The 23,849-nt window shown below is 37.4% G+C and overlaps 1 protein-coding gene across 1 annotated transcript; it reads right to left on the reverse strand.

Annotated features, from left to right (window-relative positions):
- Positions 1-10,219: 10,219 nt before the first annotated feature.
- LOC113506091 (SCAN domain-containing protein 3-like) lies at positions 10,220-13,928 on the reverse strand. Its single transcript, XM_026888950.1, is given in 3 exon segments — positions 10,220-11,522; positions 11,524-11,824; positions 11,827-13,928. Coding segments are annotated over 3 exon segments (1,761 nt in total). The 5' UTR covers positions 13,208-13,928; the 3' UTR covers positions 10,220-11,443.
- Between the last annotated feature and the right edge of the window lie 9,921 nt (positions 13,929-23,849).

The raw sequence follows: 23,849 nt of genomic DNA on the forward strand, positions 1-23,849 counted from the left end.
TTTGTTACGTAAGAAAATATGGACGTCCCGACTTATTTATTACTGTAACTACCAATCCTAAGTGGGATGAAATTACTCGGGAGCTTCTTGAGGGTCAAGCACCGCATGACCGCCATGATATCATAGCAAGAGTTTTTCATTTAAAATTAAAATCAATGATAGATCTACTTACCAAAGATAAAATTTTTGGAGAAGTATTGTGTTATATGTATAGTATTGAATGGCAAAAACGCGGCTTACCTCACGCACATATCCTGCTTTGGTTAAAAGATAAGGTTCGACCTAATGATGTAGACAGTTTAATCAGTGCTGAAATTCCAAGTCCGATTGCAGATCCCGTGTTATACGACATTGTTAAAACTCATATGATACATGGTCCATGTGGTTCGTTTAACGGGAATTCTCCTTGCATGCAAGACGGTCGTTGCACTAAAAGATATCCAAAAGCCTTAGTGGATGGCACTGTAACAGGACATGATGGATACCCATTATATCGTCGCCGTTCAAGAGATAATGATGGTTTTACTGTTGAAAAGCGAGTGTCTGGACAACAAGTTACTTTAGATAATAGGTGGGTCGTTCCGTATTCTCCTGTGTTGTCCAGAGCATTTCAAGCTCACATAAATGTTGAAATGTGTAATAGTGTAGAGTCAATAAAATATATTTGTAAGTATATTAATAAGGGCAGTGACCAAGCTACATTTGCTTTGAGAAATGAACATGATGAAGTTACAAGATTTCAGTCAGGCAGATATATAAGTTCTTCAGAAGCTGTGTGGCGGATCTTAAGTTTCAACATTCACGAAAGATATCCACCTGTGACTCATCTAGATGTTCATCTTGAAGGCGGCCAACGTATATATTTCAACGCCGAAAATGTCACAGAACGGTTAGAGAACCCTAGACAAACAAGTTTATTAGCATTCTTTCGACTTTGCCAAACTGATGATTTTGCAAAATCTCTTTTGTATGAGGAAGTTCCATCGTGTTATACCTACGATAAGCAACGGGGTGTCTTTAATCGAAGACGCCGTGGCAGGCCTGTAGATGGCGAGTCAGGTATTTTTAAAGAACATGTTCTTGGTAGAGTGTACACCGTTCATCCTAACAACGCTGAGTGTTTCTATTTGCGATTATTATTACATACCGTGCGAGGACCAACCTCATTTATAGATTTGAGAAAAGTAGACGATGTTGTTTATCCCACTTATCAAGCAGCTTGCCAAGCGCGTCATTTGCTTGAAAATGATCAGCATTGGGATGACGCTTTAGCAGAATCCTGTGTTAGTGATAATCCACGACGGTTACGCCATTTATTTGTAACATTACTCACATTTTGTAATTTGTCAGATGCTGTAACATTATGGGAAAACAATAAAGAAAAATTTTCAGAAGACTTTCTTAGAAATATACCTAACAATGATGAAGGCACAACTAATGATAATTTCCGTGATCTTGCCATAAATCAGTGCTTATTAGCTCTTCAGGATGACTTAACAGCAGTAGGCGGTAAATCACTCTGTGAATATGGTTTGCCAACACCAACCTCAGTCGGAGAGGTAACTAATAGGGAATATTCCGCAGAGATTGGTTACAATTTAACGGAACTGCTGACAACATTAGAAAACGGTGTCCCAATGATGACTGCAGAACAACGTTCAGTTTATGACCGCGTGTGCAATAGTGTTCAAAATAATTTGGGAACAATATGGTTTTTAGATGCACCTGGAGGAACTGGAAAAACCTTTTTGACTAAATTAATATTGGCTTATGTTCGAAATCAGCGTAAAATTGCGCTTGCCGTAGCTTCATCAGGGATAGCTGCAACATTGCTACCAGGAGGTAAAACTGCTCACAGTATGTTTAAAATACCAATTGATTTAGATCGCACGGAAAATCCAACCTGTAGTATTTCAAGAAATAGCGACAAAGCTAAGGTATTACGCGAGTGTAGTTTAATCATATGGGATGAATGTACGATGGCCCATCGAAAAGGAGTAGAAGCGGTAGACAGAACTTTAAGGGATATAAGACAAAATGATCGACCAATGGGCGGTATCACGGTTTTATTTTGTGGTGATTTCCGACAAACCTTACCGGTAATACCACGGGGAACCCGAGCTGATGAGGTTAGGGCTTGCCTGAAAAGCTCTTATTTATGGCGAGATATACAATCGGTGCATTTGACTATAAATATGCGAGTGAGAACTGGAGATAACCCGGATGATAGTCAATTTTCTGACACATTGTTAAAGATTGGTGAAGGTACCTATCCACAACTACACCAAGGAAAACTTATACTGACGCCTGAATTATGTTGTATGGTGCAATCTCAACCACATCTTATATCGTCGGTTTACGGTGACGTAACAAATATATTAAATAGGGACAATTCTTGGCTATGCGAAAGATCTATTTTAACTCCTCGCAATGACCAGGCATCTGAGATCAATAACAAAATACTGTCGAATATACAGGGGGAAAGCAAAGTTTATAGATCAATAAATAGAATGGTCGATGAACAAGAAGCCACTAATTACCCGATAGAATTTTTAAATTCTTTAAATATGCCCGGACTTCCCTCTCATGAAATTTGTTTAAAAATTGGGATACCGATTATTATGCTCCGAAATTTAAAACCACCACAACTTTGCAATGGAACTCGACTAAAAGTAACCCAGTTGCAACAAAATATAATCGAGGCTCAAATTTTAACAGGTTGCGGTGCAGGAGAAACCGTCTTTATTCCCAGAATACCCTTAATACCAAATAATTTTCCATTCCAATTTAAAAGGACGCAATTCCCAGTATCGGTGTGTTATGCAATGACAATTAACAAGGCTCAAGGGCAGACTTTTCGTGTTGCTGGAGTAGATCTCAGTGTCAGTTGTTTCTCACATGGTCAGTTGTATGTTGCTCTTTCCCGTGTTAGCAGTTCTAAAAGTCTTTATGTTCACGTGCCGGACGGGTCAACTTTCAATATAGTTTACCCGGAAGCTTTGCACTAAAGTATTTTCGTTTTATAGGTACCTTTACCTTACCTTTATAAGGCAGTGGTACTTATATTGCCACCAGAATTTGAACCTTAACACATTATTATAAAGTTTAAAAGCTATAAATATTTTTAAGTTCTGTGTCTTATAAAGGGTTAAGCCTTATGTGAACGTGATCTAAACAATATTACCAATATAAATAATAATAATAAATATTACCAATACATTAACTTAATACACAAGGAGTTACACGCTGACGGAGTCGCGGACACAGCTATCTATACTTTTCTGCCGGAAGTCACTATTCCACGCGGACGAAGTCGCGGGCACAAGCTAGTCAGTAGAATAATATTGTGTAATATTGTTTTAACTTCCAATCAATTAGATTTACTCAAATTGAAAAATAATGCTGCTTTCAGTGTTCAAGTGATTGTATTTTTTTTTTTTTTTTTAATGCGACTAGCCCGCCACACATGCCCGTCATTGCAACTCCTGTAAGCCAGGATCTACAATGAAACCAACGAAAACCACCGAAACACTTAAGTTCGGTGTGTCCCAGGGGGAACAATTAACTGCCTTGGAACCCGCAACGAAATTACTCAGAAATAGTAAAGAGGAGGAGTAAGAAAAAATGTTCCACTTCCCTCCATAGCAAGCGGGAGACAAAAAAAGAAATAGCTAGTTTTAGCAAAGAAAAGAGATTGACAACTGAGTTAGGCTCAGTTATCAGGCACCACGGATATAAATTTACAGTTTAATGGGTCCTATAATTTAGGAGCTGTTATTTTGATTCCAATAATAGGTATGGCAGAAACGTCTGAAAGCACGGAAATTTGCTCTGGTTGCAACAAGGTCCTCATAGTAGACAACACCGGATGTCGGCTGCAAACTATTTAATAAGATGTTACGTTCGTCTTGCCATAGACCACACTCCCACAGAATATGATGTGCAGTTTGCTCATATTCACTGTTTGCCGTTGAACACTGACATAATGGTGAAACGACAAGTTTAAATGAAAATAATTTGCTTTTAAAGTTACCATGACCTGTAAGGAACTGGGCTACACAATGATCAATCTCTATCCAAGTCCTCTCCAGCCGCTCATGAACGGACGGAAAAAATTGGTAGAGGTGACGGCCCTTAATAGACGTTTCCCATCTAACCTGCCATTCCACCATCAGTTCTTCGGAGACGTCTGTTAGCGGTTTAAATAATCTGTCGATCTTTCTACGGTCACGATAAAACAGGAAGTCGTTTTTCAAAAATTCTCTAGTGGAAAATAATACATAGCCGCGCGACGTTGTATTTCGAGATCAACCGGTAAAACACCTGCTAAGACGGGCAGGGCTTCAGTACTTACAGTCCGATAGGCCTTACACAAGAATATCAACGCCAACCGTTGACTTTGAAGTAGTTTACGTCTTGCAGCGCCTATTGTGGCCCTATCGGCCCAAACCGGCGACCCGTAACAAATACATCCCAGGTATGTTGCTCCGTATATGATCTTCAAGGTGTTGAATGAAAGTCCCCAAGTTGACGTGGAAATCCTTGTCAAGGCATAAAAGTTATTTTTTGCTTTATCTCCGATGGATTTTATGTGCTCAATAAATGTAAAGTTTCTCTCTAAAACAAGACCGAGATAACAAACGTTATTTCTTTTTTTAACTGTTATTCCGTTAAATTTAATACTAGGCGACGATTTTAGATTGCCTTTGAGAAGTAATTGAAACGTTTTGTGTGGTGCAAAAGTCAGACGGTTTCGTTTACCCCAATTAGATATTAAACTCAAACTTGTATGGGCTAAATTTTCGAGCCCGGCGCGAGTATTTGATTTAATGAGCAGAAGTCCGTCATCTGCGTAACCCGTAAGTGAGCAGCCGCGAGGTAAAGGAATCGCGAGAAAATCATCGAACCCTAAATTCCATAGGTAAGGGCCTAACACCGATCCCTGAGGACATCCCAAGGTCAATGCCTTCGACACAGAATGATGACCAAGTTTAAGTTTGGCTGATCCATGTAAAAAGTAGGAGTAAATGAGTCGGTAGATGTTACCGCAGCAGCCGCGTGATTTTAATTTAAGCAGTATCATTGGCTACCATGCGTTGTCGAAGGCACCGGAGATATCTAGGAAAATACCCAAGACGTAGTTCTCGTCTGACAAATGCACCAGTCTCCCAACCGAGATTGCCGCGTCTACAGTTGATTTCCCTATTGTAAATCCGAATTGATTTTTGTGGAATCTTGGTCCGTCCGGCAGTAATCGTGGGACAATAAGGCGCTCCAGCAATTTACCCAATGATGGTAGCAGGGTAATGGGTCGATAAGATTTGGGGTCGTCTGGCGCCTTATCGCCACTTTTTGGAATAATTCTAATAAAGCCCTGACGCCATATACAAGGAAAAACGCCTTCAGCAATACATTTGTTGAATACCGTTAAGATACAATCTCCCGATACCTTGCATGCCTCCTTTATCATCCTGTTAGAGATTTTGTCTTCCCCAGAGGCTTTATTAAGAGACAGTGATCTAACAACAGCAACAAACTCGGCAGCAGATGGAAGGTCTGACATTGGAGTCGCAGGAACATCCGCAGCGAATGCTCTTTATTGCTGGTGATAGTCATCGTCGGTGTTTTGGTGGTCATCCGGCATAAGTGCGTTTAGAAGTGCCTCTGTGGTCTCCTCGATCCCAGCGGTGTGCATATTATTAATTTTGATGTTATGTATAAATGACAGATTTAATGGTCTGTTGGCCTTGAACTCGTGGTATAAAGGAGACCACGGGCCCTCCTTGTCCAGTTTCTCGACTACTTTACGTAATAAGTTTCCCTTTGATTTTTCAATGGCAGCTCTATAACGCGACCGCGCGATTCGAAAGGAACTAGCAAGGAAAAAGCAGCAATAAACACGTCTCCCGTTATTTGACGTTTCTTAAGAACATTAAGTTTTTTACGCGACCTACGGTACAGTTTACGTTGTTCAGTGAGGTAGCCGCTCCACCAGTCACATCTGTGTATATTGGTCATAGATCCGCGACCAATGGCTACATCAGCACAGTAAGTGAAAGTTGCTGATAAAATCTCAGCACTCTCTTCAGCTGACAGGCCGTCACGGGTGAAGTCTCTGGCATGACATTCAAAACATGTTCGAAAGAAGTCCCAATCAGCATTCTTTGTTTTGTACCTATAGTCGCCCTTGGCGTAATTACAATGAGAACCTCGCGCCACTCCTGACGCAAATTCGTACACAATCAGGCGATGGTCACTACAGGACGCATCTGGAAGGACACGCCATTTGTCTAAGCGGACGTCTGCACTTGAAAGTGTGACGTCAATAGAAGATTCGCCCATTTGGCTGCAAAAAGTAGGTGGTGCATCAGGGGTGTTGTGAATTGATAAATTCATTTCAGCGATGAAATCCTCGACGGCACATCGTCGATCAGTATCGGTAGCCCTAACGATGATGACGCATTAACGTCTGCGCCTATAATAATCTTACAGCCGGCAAGCGACCGCAAGACATGGCGAAGATGGTGTATGTGAGGAGCAACAGGGTCAGAGTATTGAAAATAACAGCTCACAACGTAGATTTTAAAAGACGCAGTTGAGACCTCCGCTACGGCACAGTGTGACGTCATTAGATTTTGCATCGAAGTCACCGTGAGGTTACTTGTACGCGAAACATAGATTCCGGCTCGTGCCTTGCTATCCAGTTGCACGACTTTATTACGCAAACTAGCATTTTGGTATTGTTCTTGTATTAAGACAACATTTAGTTTATGGTCTAGTATAAGTTGTTCTAGTTCCGACGTCGCAACCCTATCGTTATGGAGATTCAACTGCCCCATTATAAGACTATCCATTTCTTTATTAATAATTGGTGCTTAGAACCAGCTGTTCAAGTTTGATCTTATAAGTCGGACAATCCTGAGACCCGGTACGATGGTCACACGGTTTCTTGTAACGTTTGCACGCTACACAAACAGGTTTAAACTCAGGCTTATCCTTCTCAAGGCAGTCCGTCGTCTCATGCGCTCTAGCACAGTTGGCGCAGGTGGGAGTTTTATGTGTGCAATACTTCCTGACGTGCCCGTATTCTTGACATTGATTGCAACGCACCAATTCTAAATCGTCTACAAAACGACAAGGAGCCCAGTCTATAAACAATTTCTCCTTGGTGGCTACAAGATGTTGACGTATCGCGGAATCAATTTCTATGCCTATCCATTTACGGCCGTGATTAACCATACGCCGACGAATTACGCGAGTATTTTTAATAAAATCGTCTTCGGTTACCTTTAGTTCGTCCTTAATGTTTTGACGGTACAAAGCTGTCAAAAAAGTTTTGTCCTCCATAGAGGCGGGGACATCCTTGACTAATATACGCGGTTCGGTAACTCGAACAACTGCCACTAGTGCTACTTGTATAGATAATATTTTTACTAACATTAAGCCGTTTTCTTATTCAGTTATTAATATACTAGACTCTGATCACTGTGGCCAGCTAATCACGTTGCCTAGGGAGGGAAAAGTCAAAGGAAAACTGTAAACTTTGTTCCTGTTACTAAATATCGTTTGGAAGTTTTTGATAACAATTTAGTCCTATCAGGACAAACCGGTCAATTTTTCATTCAGTGACTTTTTTTTTTTTTCAGTGACCCAGATCAAGCTTACACTTTATTATTTAATCTTATTAATTCCGAGTTTAAGAAGGTTTTCACTTCTAAATCAGTTTCTGTAAGTGATCGTATTGTGTTTAGTGATTGGACAACACCAGGTATCTTCAAGAGTAGATTGAAATTATTTGAATTATATAATGAAAAGAAAATAAACCATAGCGAGTATTTTAAAGAATATGTCAAGCGGTACTCAAAGCTCTTCAAGAGAGTCTGTGCTTCGGCAAAATGCACATTAGAAACAAGATTAAATTATCTGGAAACAAAATTAAAACTACGTGGAATATTATTAATACTGAGATAGGAAAAAGTAAAGTTAAAAATACAGATTTCCATTTAAAAATTAATGACGTAGAAATAAGGGCGGATATGGAGGTGACTGAGTTTAAATCGTTTTTCACAAATATTCTATTTTTTCACAAATAGAATTTAATGTTTGTTCATAAAAACGAATCAAACTTTGTGAAATTGCTCGATGTTCACTCAGTTAATACAAGGAACAAACATAGTTTAGCCGTACATGCTACTCGTCTCCATAGAGTAAGCAACTCGTTCATGGGTCAATGTATACGTTTCTACAACAAGCTTCCCATTCATGTTCGTAAGCTACCGACTAAGAAATTTAAAACTTTTATTAAATTAAAACTATCCGGAAAAGGATATTACAAAATATCAGATTATTTAAATGATAAAAATGCTTGGGATTGAACTGCTCGCTTATACAGCTATCATTATTTGTGTATAATTATATACACAAATAATGACAAACAAAGTTGACATGTTTTGTGCTTTTGCATATAATCTTTTACAGTTTTGACATTTTTTGTGCTTTTGCATGAATTTATTTTTACTAATATTAATTATTATTTAATCCAATATGCAACTTTGCGTTTTTTTTTTATCTTTTCCAACATATATGTATATATATGTCGGAGATGAGCATGAGAATAAATAACTAAATCATAATTAAAACCTCATTTGTGATAAATAGGTCGCCTCATTCATAAAACCTATATAGTTACTGTTCGCGCCAATACTGGCTGGTTGTAAAATAGAAGCGCGGGTATATTTGAATTTAGAATAGTGAATTATAAGTTTTGAAGATGGTCGTGTTACTAAGTGATTATTGCGTAATATTAAAGTTAGTAATTGTTGAGGCGTAATTGATGATTGTGTTGTTAATATTGTGAAGATAGATTGTGTAAAGTAACTAAATAATGTGTAATGATTGGACAGCGCAAGGCTGGGGAGTTTGTTGCGCCGTTTGTTCTCTTCAGCGCGCTTAGCAAGCGGTGACGGGCGGGCGTTGTTGGGAATATGTCCAGATAGGGTTAGGATTAAACGATAATGAGATAATGAGGCGTGAATGTGTGTTTTATTGAATACCCTATCCCGATGTCGGCTATCCTGACACCCCAAAGAAAGCTACGCCGACATATATATATGTATATTTGTAAGTATAAACCTTATGCAGGTATATTATTATCATTCCATTGAAATACTCTGCATTAGTTTATACACTTTACTCTCATTTTAAAACTATCTGGACTTTAAAAGAGACTTTACGACTCCTGAGTTTGTTTCGACATTTCTTCTCAGGGTAGTCAGATAGGAAATGTCGGCTCCAGCGTTCTCATAGAAAGACATGTAAAAGTGATGAAATATCCTATTTGCAGAATAAATGATTTCATTTCATTTCGATTCTGTTCATCGACTTTTGGCGCTGACTGTACATTGTGAAATGAGTGAACCTGGACTGAGTAATATATCTACTATTTCTTCGCCGAAAAAAAAACGCGTTCGGAGAGGACAGCGATGCGTTCAGCTGACAAAGAATCAGCTATAAATGTCTTTAAACATGTAGAGGCGACATGGCCAAAGGATCCTGTCAGAATGTAAATAATTGAAAACACTCTAGAAATCACGGGGCTGTCTCTGAGCACTATTTACAAAATTATTCGCGAAAAGAAAGCGAAAGGTCGTGTTGATATGCCACGACTACCGAAGAATAATATAATTGATTTGTTGGATGATTTAGATTTGGAACAGAAAGTGAAACAGAGTCCTAGTCTGAATAAGTAACATGTCAAAAAAATACCTTGTTATATTTCATAATCTATATACTAATATATAAAGCTGAAGAGTTTGTCTGTTTGTTTGTTTGAACGAGCTAATCTCAGGAAATACTGGTTCAAGTTGAAAAAATAGTTTTGTGTTCAATAGACCATTAATCGAGGAAGGTTTTAGGCTATATAAAATCACGCTGCAACTAATAGGAGCGAAGATAAAATGGAAAATGTGGCAAAAACGGGGAAAAATATTAATCTTCAAGGGCTTTCGTTCAAAAATTCCTAACTTATATCTTCTAACCACGCGGACGAAGTCGCGGGCAACAGCTTGTTTATAAATTAAGTAATTATGTTGAAGATAGTAACTGTGTTACAAGAAGAATAGACCCAAAAAACTTAAATTTTATTTTGATAAAAAAGTTTGAGAAGCTTTGGATTCTTTGTTTACATTTATTTTTTTGGTATATTGGATAGGGTATAGGTAAAATGTTATCCGCTCACCGTAAGTACTGTTGGCATCTACTGTGCAAAGCCGGTTTCGAGCAATCGCTCGGGTGTACATAGGATGTTGGATTGTTTGCTTTATTTTATCATAAAAAAATTGTACTTTAAGTAAAAAAAAAAAAAATTGCGTGTGAACAGGTAATATATTACAATGTTTGAAAAATCCTTGATTCCTGATTTTGGTTGTAATTTTAATGACACAATATTTTTAAGAATTTTTAGTTGTAAATTGTATATTATTTGGTTGAAATAAGTTTTAGAAGTCCTACCGTAACTGCTGAGGCCATATTGGATATATGATTCACCTAAGGATTTATACAACATCATTTCAACTTTAAAAGGTATTGGTTCTTAAGAATTATAATGTTAGCTAAAAATTGCCTTAACCTATTACGAACATGCTCAACATGCATGCTCGAGTTAAATTTGCTGTCTATCTCAAGTCCTAAATATTTTTGAGAAGCTACCACTTCTATACGAGTACAGTTACATGTCCTCGTACGAATGTCATGCAGACATTTATGACCGTGAGCAATTATATTTTTAGGATAAGAGCATTTTAAATATGGCGATTTTATTATCACTAATTTGGTTTTATTAGCATTGAGTACTAATCCAGAATCGTGGCACCACTTTAATAATGAGTTGAAATCAGATTGCAAACGATCATGAGGGTCGTGGCTTCGTGGGTCCTTATCCGCTACTACTAAACAAGTGTCATCTGCAAACTGGTAACATGTACTGTATTCTATACAGCTCATGTCATTCACATAAGCCAGAAAGTGTAAGGGTCCCGAGACTGAACCTTGTGCTCTGTAACTTGAATTGTCTTACTAAAGCAATGGTTCCCAAACTTATTTTGTCTACTGCCCACTTTGAGAATAAATATTTTTTTAGCGCCCCCATTTTTTCACCTATTTAAAAACCACTATAACTTCAAATTAGTTTAATTAATCATTGTGACCTATATATGTATAAAATGTATACTTAGTAACGGAGAATTCTTAAGGAAACTTTTACTATAACCCGCAACTTAAAACCTGAGCGCAGTAGGTAACATACAACGGTGCTTAGGTCTCAAGTTAACTCTCACGGGCTCCACCTGCCAGTAAGAATGATTATTGAAACGCAATTTTATGGTATTGAAATATAGAGTATCTTTTATTAAAAATATAACTAAAATAATCAATCCTTATATAAAAACTAATGTGATGGATGAATCTGATGCTGTTTAATAAGTTTGTTAATATCAGGTTCCAATTTACTCAAGAACAGTCGCAACGCCACGTTCGGTAACAAGCAAACGATTTCTCTTTTTAGTAAGCAGTGTTGTCACAGCACTAAATCCACGTTCACACAAATATGACGATGGGAATGCTATCAAGAATCGTTGAACGATTGACCACAATCCAGGGTACAATTGCGGGATCGGTTTTTGTAGCCAAAATTCTTGGTAACCATTTTTGAACTTGATTTTTATTTCCTCGTTTGTTGTCAATTCTATAAGCTCTTCTTCCAGCTGAGGTGACATTGCTGTGTTGACATTTGAAAACGGATCTTACACGCAGTCTGGTATTTCAAGTTCAAAATGTCCTGGTACCGTTCGGTGAAATCAATGTGGAGGTTTCCCAAATGTTGGCAGTAGGCAAACAATTCGTCGTTACTGCATGATACTGATAAATTTGGGAAATTGTGAAACTCACGTCTGCCCAGATTCTTTTTGTGTAGAAGCAGTTTGGCTGCGAAAGCAGCAACGACGTTTTTTGTTTTAATTAAATTTAGTTTATCGTCTTGCAGTGTGAGATTCATGTCGTTGAATAATTTATACAGGTCTGTCATGTAAGCTATATCATTCTTTGATGTTATGAGCTTGTCTTTCAATTCTGTATCTTTAGTTTCCAAGAACTCTATAACAGAGTCAAACAGGTTGTAAAATCGAGTCAGACAATTGCCTCTTGATAGCTAACGAACTTCAGTATGAAACAACAAACGGTTGAAATCCTCGTCATTAGTAACACAAAGCTGATGAAATAATCTATCATTCAAAGAGCTGTTGCGAATTTTATTGACTGCTTTGATGACATATTGCAGTGATTGAAATAGTTTTTCACTTAAGTTTCTAGCTACTAAATGTTATCTATGAATAACGCAATGTACAGCAAGGACATCTGAAATTTTATTTTTTAAGTACGCTATGAAGCCTTTATGGCACCCTGTCATAGCCGGAGCGCCATCCGTAGCAACTGAAATAATATTTTTCAAAGGAATCCCTTTCTCATCGCAAAACTTTTCCAATGTATTGAATATGGTTTCACCTTTTGTATCGGTCTCTAAATTTCTAGCAAATAATAGTTCTTCACATATTTTCTCATCTTTAATAAACCTCACGTAAGACAACAACAATGCTTCATTAGTTGGTAAAGTGGACTCATCGAGCTGAATTGAGAATTGACTTGTCCTCAGGTGATCGCACAAAGATTCTTCAATGTTTTCAGCCATTTCATCAATTCGTCTTTGCACAGAATTATTACTCAAAGGAATTTTTCGGATAATATCTGCGGCCGGTTTATGAAGCACAGTAGTTATTACTTCATTTATTGCTGGCAATATTAACTCTTCTCCGATGTTATGTGGTTTGCCTTTTTGAGCAATTAACAAAGAGATATTGTACGAAGCTCGAAGTCCGTCGTTATCTTGCTTAGCAGCCGTCGAAAATAGTTTTGCTACACTTGGCTGAGTATTATGCTTCTTCTCTAGGTCTTGAAAATATGCTACATTCTTGTCTTTCTTATTTGGATGCATTTTATTCAAATGATCTTGCAGCCTTGAAGGCTTCATTGCTTCATTCGAAAATGTTTTTAGACATAGAAGACACAAAGGCGACGACGGGTTTGTGGGATTTTCAATAAATCCGAATTTGATATATTCCGCACTGTATTGCCGTCTCTTCTTTTTTACTTCCGACATTGTTTTGCTTTGAGAAATACGTTCAACTTCGCAAGTAGTGTAGAGGAGGCGTAAGTACTACTCATCTATTGCACGCGAAACCACAAATGAAAATAAAATAAATATTACATTGTTTATATAGGAATGCTTAAGCAGCACGCACCGACAGGAATAAAACAAACATGCATAAACTCGTTTATCTCATTCGACGCTCAATGGTACTCAACAAGTCCGAACAAGTATTCAATGAACCAGCCGACTAATACAGGAATGCACAATTCGGGCTATTTAACAAAAACTTGTTAAAACATGATTGATATCTACGAGTACTAATAACTATTAAAATGCGAAAGTGTGTCTGTTGCCTTTTCATTTGTTTGTTTGTGTCTACTTTCATTACGAAACGGAGCGACCGATTGACATGATTTTCATTTTTTCTACATTCAATAAAATAGCACAGATATATGAACTACGGCGTAGTTCATATACTACCTACGCGGAGAGAAATATAGAACCGAGTTTGAGCAATCTTTTAATTCATATTAGTTGATGTTCACAAGTTGTTGTTGTGAGTCGAGAGCTCTTGCAGTCGTTGTTTAAGAGGCCTAGCTAAATAAAATAACAAATCAACCCCCCCCGCCTCAACACAACGCCCCCATTTTCTTTTTGGGTGTCTTACCGCCCCCCTTGAGACCTGCAGCGCCCACAAGGGGGCGTTATCGCCCACTTTGGGAAAGACTGTACTAAAGTATTGTCTCACTAACCTTTACAGAAAAAATCCTGTTATGAAGGTAGTTCTCGCACCATTTTAGCAAAAGGCCAAGTATGCTACTAATTTCCAGTTTATGTATTAGATTTTTATGATTTAGTGTATCAAAAGCTCGAGAGAAGTCATTAAATAAAGCAAATACATTTTTTTTCTGGTTAAGGTTTCCATTAACTTCATCAGTAAATTTAGATAATAAGTTCGTGGTTCCTTTGCCCGATTGAAATCCGTATTGATTTGTTTAAATTACTTTATGTTCTTTATAAAACTTATGGATTTGTTGGCTTACACATTTTTCAGCAATTTTATCTATAGAAGAAAGCAATGTAATAGGGCGATAATTAGCATAGTCGTCTCGTTTGCCTTTCTTATAAACCGGTCTAACACATCCTACCTTCAACTCATCTGGATATAATCCCGAGCTTACACTACAGTTAATCAGGTAAGCAATAGTGTTTGCAATATCAGGATCTACCATTTTAATATCAGACACTTTTATCTTATCGGATCCAGGTGCCTTATGAGAGTTGAGTTTTTTTTATTATGTCTAAGACTTTATTGCTAGAGGTCAATATTTTTATCAACAATATTTTTAAGTGATTTGTTGAATTCATTTGCAAAATTATCAGCGATTATTTTAGTAGTAATACCATTAACTTCAAACGCCTTGCATATAACCCTCATCAATAGACATCTTCACTAGTCCTTGTATTTGATTTAGTATTTCGTAGACTTTTTTTTTGTATTTTTAAGGTTGTTGTTAATTTCGTTAATATAATAAGTGTTTCTTCTAGATTCTAGTATTTTATTTCGAACTTGATTGTACTGTAATCTTAGTTGAGGATCGTTGTTACTCTTTTTCCAAGAATTAAGTAATTCATGACGTTTGTTGCAAAGTCGACTGACGTTGTTTTTAATCCAGGGTAATGAACTTTTGCAGAGTTTAGTACCTTTCTGAACCTTACGGGAGGTCACAATATCGGTTGCGGTCTGAAGGGAATTTCTTATGAAGCTGTAAATTTCATTCGGGTCATTCATATCTTTTGTCGATAACCATTTAATTTTTTTCAATTCCAGTTTCAATTTTGAATAGTCAATTGTATTTTTGCAACAACCTGTATACGCTTGGTGGGCGCGTCATAAACGCAGGTAAAGATAATAGTGCGGTGCGGAGTACGGATTTAATGTGGGGAATCGTGCAAAAAAGATATCAATGCAAGATTTAGTGACAGTGTTAAGTTTTGTTTTAATTCGAGTAAATTCTGAGATTCCGCACATCAATCCGTGCTCGCTCAGTATAAAGCTCAAGCTCAGATATAAATCTTTATGAGATGATATGTTTTTAGGTCGATATTGGTGTCACCCACCAGTAAAAGATTTCGTTTCGAATCAAAGGACGAAATATAGTTACCAAGTTCCCTAACAAAAATCTGTTTATTAGTGTGTGGAGGTCTCTATATATTGAACATACTAAAACATAACATACGTAAACGGTATCGCCAATAGAAAAGTTTTATTATTTCGTCTAGTATTTGACGACCTCCGTGGTCGAGTGGCGTACGCACCGGTTTCAAGGTGTCGCTAGCTCTGAGGTCCCGGGTTCGATCCCCGGTCGGGTCAATGTATAAATTCACATTTCTACATTGTCTCGGGTCTGGGTGTTTGTGGTACCTTCGTTGTATCTGAATTCCATAACACAAGTGCTTTAGCAACTTAGTTTGGGTTCAGAACAATGTATGTGATGTTGTCCGCATTTATTGTTTATTTATAGTATTGTCAAACCGATCTTTAAATTTAACAGCGTTTTCATTTAGTCTTAAGTCACTAAGTCACGGTCACTATTTACGTCAATATGGGGTTGATTAGACTTAGATTAGCTTGTATGGGAGGTATATTTCCCTCTCTACCTATCAATAGCCTCACTGGAAAAAATCCTGTAATTTTTTTAACAGTAGTATTGAGGGATTGCTGTACATTCCAAAGAACGTTTGGCCATTCTGCAGGTTTATAACTGTTGCCACATAAAGTTCGACTTGGCCATTACTGCGAGGTGTACCGGTAGATATCATATGGTGTTGAATTTGCAATTCTCTAAATAGGATTGTTTGAAGAAAAGTTTGTTCCTCGTCGGTTAAAGCACTAAAACCTCCTCCTAAATGTAACTAATACTTTTCTGAAAAATGCAACCAAATTGCTTCAGCCAGACGCAAGATAATTGCGGACAAACGTACATAGATACAAACAGGTCAAACTGAGAACCTCCTTTTTTTAAGTCGGTTAACAAGTAACATAAATTAACATATATTATATTATTAGCTCTTTTTCTAATAATAGCTAAAAATGTTCATACATGCATACCTACCTACTTACAGGTCAAACTCAGAACCTTTTTTGAGTCGGTTAAAGCACTAAAACCTTCTCCTCAATGTAACAAATACATTTCTGAAAATTTACACACATACGTACATACATACATACATAAATACATACATACGTACATACATACATAATCGCTTAAAAAGGAAAGATATCCTCTCCCTTTATCTGGGTCCAGTATCTGGGTCGCCACGTGTCTGAAAAAGGAATAAGACCAAGTCAAAGCAAAATCACTGCCTTAACTAATTCTCCAACTCCTACATCTATCAAGGAGGTACGACAATTTATGGGATTAGCTAGTTATTTTCGTAGGTTTATACCAGAGTTTGCTTCAAGAACCGCTATTATCACCAAATTAACAAAGAAAGACCAAAAGTGGGAATGGGGCGAGGATCAGGAAAAAGCTAAAGAGTATGTAATAAAACACTTGGTATCAAAACCCCTCTTCACTTTATTTAATCCCAAATTACCAACCGAGTTACACACGGACGCTAGCTCTATAGCAGGGGTGGCCAACTTTATCAGACCCAAGATCACTTGTTTACCAACGAAACTCTGTGCGATCTACCAATTACATATTTCTTGAAACCTTAAATGAAACAGCGGAGTTCAATACACAAACATGTAGTATTTTTTATTTTATTAAGAGAGAAAACTTAAATGAGATAAAATAAATCTATATATTAGTGTGACCGTTGCGACTGAGTATCTTCCACTAGTTTAGCATAATCGGGTTTGTAGTTGGAAATAGCCAACCTTAAGGAATCTAGTGTATGAGCGTCTGTCAAGCGTGAACGATGTTTATTTTTAGTTTGTTTTAAGTAGGAAAATGCTGACTCACATAAATTTGTTGAACCAAAACACGAATGAAGTTGTTCAACACATTTCTTCAAATTTGGATATTTTTCGTTGGAAACCAACGCCCAGAAATCTAGACCTGAGGATGACCTTGCTTTTAAAACTATGTCGCAGCGCAGAGTAATAATTTCGTTTTGTAACATCATGTGCTCCATTTGAAATGTATCTGCAAATTTTGTAGCCAATTCATAGATATCACTATGATCAATGGAGTCATTGAATGGATAACTGACAAATAGAACCAACTTCTCTATTTTTCTGAAATCACTAAAGCGAATTTCGAAGTCTGCTACCACTGCCCTAATTTCTGTCGTGTACTTTTCAGAAATGAAATTGTAGGTAGGATGTTTTTCCATATGATCCTTAATGTTTACAAATTGTTCAAATCTTTTCTTCTCTATGTCAACTATCATAGACACTGTTTGACTTTGAAATGCTGCAATAGAACTCATCATTTCTGTTAATGTTTTGTTCTTGCCTTGTAAATTCAGATTTAATGTACTCAATTTTTCAGTAAAATCTGCCAAAAAAGCTAAGTCACATTGCCAGTCTAAATCACGCAGTTGTCGATAATCATCACCCCTTTCATCAAGAAATTTGATTATTTCGTCCAATAGATCTCGAAATCTTTGCAAAAACTTGCTTCGACTCAACCACCTTACGTCAGTGTGCAATACCAATTCTGGTTCCTTCTCATGTAATTGCTGTTTAAAGAGCCGCCTTTGGAGGAATTTTCCCTTAATTGAATTTACAATTTTAAAAGAAATATACATCACATGCTTCGTATTTAATCTCTTACTAGCCAGTACTTGTTGGTGAATTATGCAGTGGTAGCTAATGAAGTCTGGAAAATCTTCGTCTTTGTGACAAAGAGCAATAAAACCGTTATGAATACCTGTCATTGCAGGAGCTCCATCAGTTGTCATTGATACGAGTTTATACAAGGGTAGCTTAATCTGGCTAATATATGCTTTGAATGCCGTGAATATATCAAAACCACGAGTTTTTTTCTTTTAAGGAAATCATGCTTAGCAGTTTTTCTTTAGTCGAGAAATCTTCGAAGACCATTCGGATAAAAACAAGTAATTGTGCTGTATCAGTGACATCTGTTGACTCGTCAAATTGAAGCGAAAAAGCAACACAGAGGTCGATCTTTTTGTAGTTGTTCGTGTAAGTTTTTACTCATTGTTTCTATACGGCGCATCACAGTATTTCGAGACAGCTGTAAACCATGAACAGCTTTTTTAATTTCGTTTTTATTTTTGAAATTCACGAACAGCGAATCTGACACTTCTTCGAAGATTTCCTTGATGTATTCTCCATCGGAAAAAGGTTTGCACTTTTGTGCAATTCTGTAGCTTACTTGGAAAGAAGCTTCAGTTGCAGCTTTACTTTGCTCAATAGGCCCAGAAAACATGTTTTCTTGGACTTTTAATTGCGATTTTAATGATTGCAATTTGCTCTTTCTTATTTCGCTGTTAGGTGGAAAATCAGTCTGATATTTACTATGCATTGTGTTAAAATGTCGCTCTAAATTTCCTTTTTTGGGTATTGCCAGGGATGTATTACATATTAGGCAGCAACTGTTTCCATTCACCATAGTAAAGAAGTAGTCCAATTCCCATTCTTGGTGAAAGTGATAAGTTTTTGATTTCTTTGGAGCACATTTATCAAGAATCTGCAATAAATTTACAATATTAGGAACATTATTTGTATAATAACAAAAGTAAAAAAATTCAATTTAATAAGAATTAATTTCTTAATATTAGAATACACTTCAAGAAATTTGGCAGCATGCACCATTAACACATCGTTTGATGTAATATGGGCGCGAAATCTTCGTGAAGCGCTTGGGAGGTCAATGACATATCGCGGCACGTAGGTATCACTCAATGTTCGCCAACGATCGGCGTTATTATTTGTATTTGCTTATTTTGAAAGTAAATTTCGTACTACTTGTAGTATAGAAGGCATATTGAGAGAACGTTTGCTATACCTAGTAACAATATCAAAAATATTAACTTACTTTATTTGATGAACCTTCCGAAGCATTTCTTTCCTCATTTGATGTTCCTTCAGCGTTTCTTTTCAACCACTTATGCATAATGTATGTAAACAACAATAAGGTGCGCGTGATACAGAGTCTAGTCGTAATTTACATCGGTAATCGTCGAAACTTCGTAACCCCGGTAGTTTCGGTCGTCAATGTCAACTGACATACTGAGACGTGACACGGAACGGATTGACACCCGCCCCTCCCCCGTATCCCACACGCTTCCCGATTATTGGTCATCGCGTAACGAAAACAAATGACTGTAATACGTAGAATAGAGGATACGTAAATACAGTGACGGAACCGCGATTGAAAAATTATAGGCAGGTACAAGTTGATGCATGCAGCAGTTAGTGATAACGTTGCGCAGTTTGGTCTTCGTAGGTATTTACATTTTTTTCCCTTGCCACGATCAACTGGACTAACAGTCGCGATCGACCGGTCGATCGCGATCGACCTGTTGGCCACCAATGCTCTATAGGGTACGGAGCCATATTAGTCCAAAAGAATTATAATCAAAATCGATTGGTAGCGTACTTTAGCAAACGTACTACCCGTTTTTTTTTGTTAAGGCGGGGGAATCTTCATGGACACCCACTCCCTCGGGGGAGGAAATGGGTAGTGTCAGACTCTTACTGACTAAACCTGAACCGCCGTGCTACGTCATCCGCTTTTTTGTGTCGGTGTATGGCAATGCGTAGCAATCCTTCATCCAAAACGTACTACCCTTACTTAATCCAAATACTGTTCATTCGATTTGGAAACGTTAGCTATTTATAATGCCCTTAGACACTTTAGAGTATGGCATATACTCTAAAATCTCAGACATTTTAGAGTGTACTAGCGACCCGTCCCGGCTTCGCACGGGAGCAGTGCTAATATACGCCACAGAATTTCTTTAACGTTCTTCATTTTGATAAGGATTCATACCATCGTCGTTGCATCGCAATGAAAAAACTTTGGAATAAACGTAAGGAAAAATTGAATAGTTGTCGTATTTATTTTGATTTACTATCTCAACAAAAACAGCTTCGCGAAGAAGTTTTGTTTTGGAATAAAATTATTAGCCAGAAAAATGGTTATGGTGAGTCAACCTTAAAAGATAGGTATGTGCTGTCTGAGACTTTTTATAGGTCTTTTTATGGTGTACAGTATTGTAGAACATTATTTTGATATAGCTCTTGGGGTTAAGTCAGCGTTTTCAATCCATACTTATATTATAAAGGCGAAAGTATCTCTGTCTGTCTGTCTCGCTTTCACGCCAAAACAACTGAACCGATTGCAATGAAATTTGGAACATAGATTGTCTAGAGCCTGAGGAAGGACACAGGCTACTTTTCAACTGGAAAAAAGGTTGTACCTAAGTAAGGTAAAGTAGTAAGTTCAAAAAGTTTCCGGCCTACCCGCATTGGATTAATCAAAGATATCAAACTTGACATTGAATAACTAGACTCTTATCGACATACCCACGATTAAAAGTATTACTATATTTCATTCATATACAAAGTTATAACCTTTTAAAGTTAGAAAGTCGACAGAAAATTCGAAATGGATAAAATTGAGAATCGAGCCGTGGGGGAAGACGCCGGCCGAAATCAAACAACGATTAGATGCTGTATACGGATTATCCTCCCCGTCATATTCCACCATAAAAGAACGGGCGAAACAGTTTCGTTTAGGAAGACAATCAATTGAAGATGAAGCCCGCCCAGGTCGTCCGTCCGTGGCCATTACTGATGAAACATTCCATTTGTCGAAGAGATAGTACTGAAAGATAGGCGGTTGAAGACAAAAGAATTAGCAGCTATGACGGGACTTTCGAAAACAACTGTGCTTGGAATCCTACATGAGCATTTGGGTATGAATAAGGTCAGTGCAAGGAGGGTCCCAAAACTTATCGCTGTTTAGAAGCAAGAACGTGTAAGATGCTGGGCTCAATTTTTATCCCTGTGTGAAGGCCAACAGAAAGATGTTTTGGATCCAATTGTGTCAGGAGATGAAACTATGGTTCTTTATCATGGTCCTTTGTCTAAAAAGAATCGCTGGAGTGTCGTCGTCCCAGCTCACCGCGGCTCAAAAAAGCCAAGGTGTCTCAGTCACAAAAAAAGATCATGGCCACAATATTTTGGGATTCCGAAGGAATTTTAGTGGCGGATTTTAAAGAACGCAACACAACTGTAACGGGTGTGTACTACGCTTTCTTACTAGATCAATTGGGAGATGCTATCAAAAAAGAACGTCGAGGGAAACTGTCGCGAGGAGTGTTGCTGCTTCATGACAAAGCGCCGGGCCACACATCGGGTATTTCCAAGGCTGCCATCAAAGAATGAGGTTTCACTGAGCTTGACCATCCACCTTATGGTCCCGACTTGGCCCCAAGCGATTATTATTTATTTTCAAAATTGAAATTTGACTTGCGAGGAAAAAGTTAGAAAAAAGATTAACACGGATGAAGAGATGAAGCCCGCGGTTTCGGCAGATTTTGAAGATAAAACTTCAGACTATTTTTAAAAGGAATTGAAATGTTAATAAACCGATGCGAAAAGTGTATTGAAATTAAGGGGGACTATATTGGAAAATAAAAAAAAGCTGTTTGAGATTTATCCTTCATTTTATAGTTTCAGGCCGGAAACTTTTGGACCTTACTACGTAAAAGGGCGCAATGGTTCAATATGTAGCGGGCGGGCGGTTTAAGCGAGTTATAAACAAAAATTGTAACCATAGCAACTGTCACAATGCCGTTGTTATTGTCATTACATTTCGAAGTTACAACTAAAATAATTTGTGGAGTAGATTATCATGTATATTAATAATTTCGATCAAAATCTTATATGAATAACAAAACATAAAAAAATATCAATTTTGAGTCGACAAAATATATCCGCAATCCGTACTAATATTATAAATGTAAAAGTATCTCTGTCTCTATGTCTGTCTCGCTTTGACGCCAAAACGACTGAACCGTATAACATATCATCACTTCTTCCTTGTCATGAAAATTGGCTTGGCACTGACTTCAAAAAGTATAAGTTTGAAATAGAGGTGTATACTAAAATTTATTTTATTCTTTTCAGTTTGTTTTTTGAAGGCGGTTCCTTTTTTACGTAAAAAATAATGATATAGTCTTTCTGTTTTGTTTTAAGATTTTTTTGTTTTTAATTTTAAGCAGCAGGTAGTAGAGTCTATTTTAGTTATATGCGATGAGATAGAGGCATATTTTCAGAAAATCCAAAACATTTGCTTACGAAGTGAGCAGTATATTAACACCATGGCTGAGTTTGACATTAAAATTGTAACTTTTCTTCCTGTAATGACAGGAGATGAGGAAGTCACTAAGAAATTAATAGATTGTATAGAATTTTATAGCAAATCCTTGAAAAAAGACCAGGACCAATTAATTAAAAAATAAGTCTCTTTTATACTTAAAACCCATCTGTCGGGAAGTGCAAAGTTGCGGCTAGCTACGAATTATACAACTTCCACAGAATTAATTGCTGACATGAAAAATCACTTCTTTGTCACAGTCGCTCCTTGTAAAACACTGGTACTTAGCTGAAACCGGTTAGACTGGTAGGCGACCCCAACACGGTTGGGAAAAGGCTAGGCAATGATGAAAAATCACTTGTTAACCAAGCAATCAGCCACGGCGCTACAGTTAGAAATGGTGGAGTCCAGACAGGGTGCTCAAAACATCGAGGAATTCGGTAAAAAAATTGAGGATTTATTTGTCAAATTAACTATTTCTCAAGTGGATGGTAACACTAACGCTTTTGAAATCTTGAGGCCTATTAACGAACAACTGGCAATACGCAAATTTACCGACGGCTTGAGAAACAGTCAATTAAGTACTATTTTAGCGGCCAGAAATTACTCTGCGTTAAAGGATGTCATAAGAGTGGCTAAGGATGAAGAATCTTCACAGCAAGGACCCAGTACATCGGGAGAAACAATTTTTAGCTGTGAGTATCATGGAGGCCGCAGAGTATATAACGTACGTATGCAAAATCATGTTTATAGACAACCCACAAGGAACCGGCCTCCTGTTAGATCATCTTATCGGGGAAACAATAGCAGAGGCTATAGGCAGACTTTCAGAGGACGCGGACGAAATTTCGGATCTGGTGATCGAGGTAACTATTCTCAACGTAACCTGGAGAACGCGCATATGTTAAGTCAACAGGAAGATACTATGGAAGATACAGGTAACACCCAAAATGTAAAACCATCCTTGGAGTTTTTTCGAGAATAATTTAATTTTAGCATGTGATAATAATAATTTCTTAGAATTGCCAGTACACGGCACCAAATATAGATGGTTAGTTGACACGGGTGCCTCCATATCAATAGTGAAATATGACACAGTAAGAGGCTGGAATGTTCCAATACATCCAGAACGTATAGTCATAAAAGGACTCGGTGGAAAATTATACACCGAGAGCTATGTTTACAGTCCATTATCTTTTTGTGGTGAAGAATAAGTTCATAAGTTTTATGTTCTGAAGTATCTACCAAGATTGTTTAATTGGGCAAGAGTTTTTAGTTAAATTCAATTGTATTTTGAATTATGAGAATAACACTAGAACTTTTAATAGTCGTATAACAAATTCCGT

This window comes from Trichoplusia ni, chromosome 28 (assembly GCF_003590095.1).
Source record: "Trichoplusia ni isolate ovarian cell line Hi5 chromosome 28, tn1, whole genome shotgun sequence".
Lineage (NCBI taxonomy): Eukaryota > Metazoa > Arthropoda > Insecta > Lepidoptera > Noctuidae > Trichoplusia > Trichoplusia ni.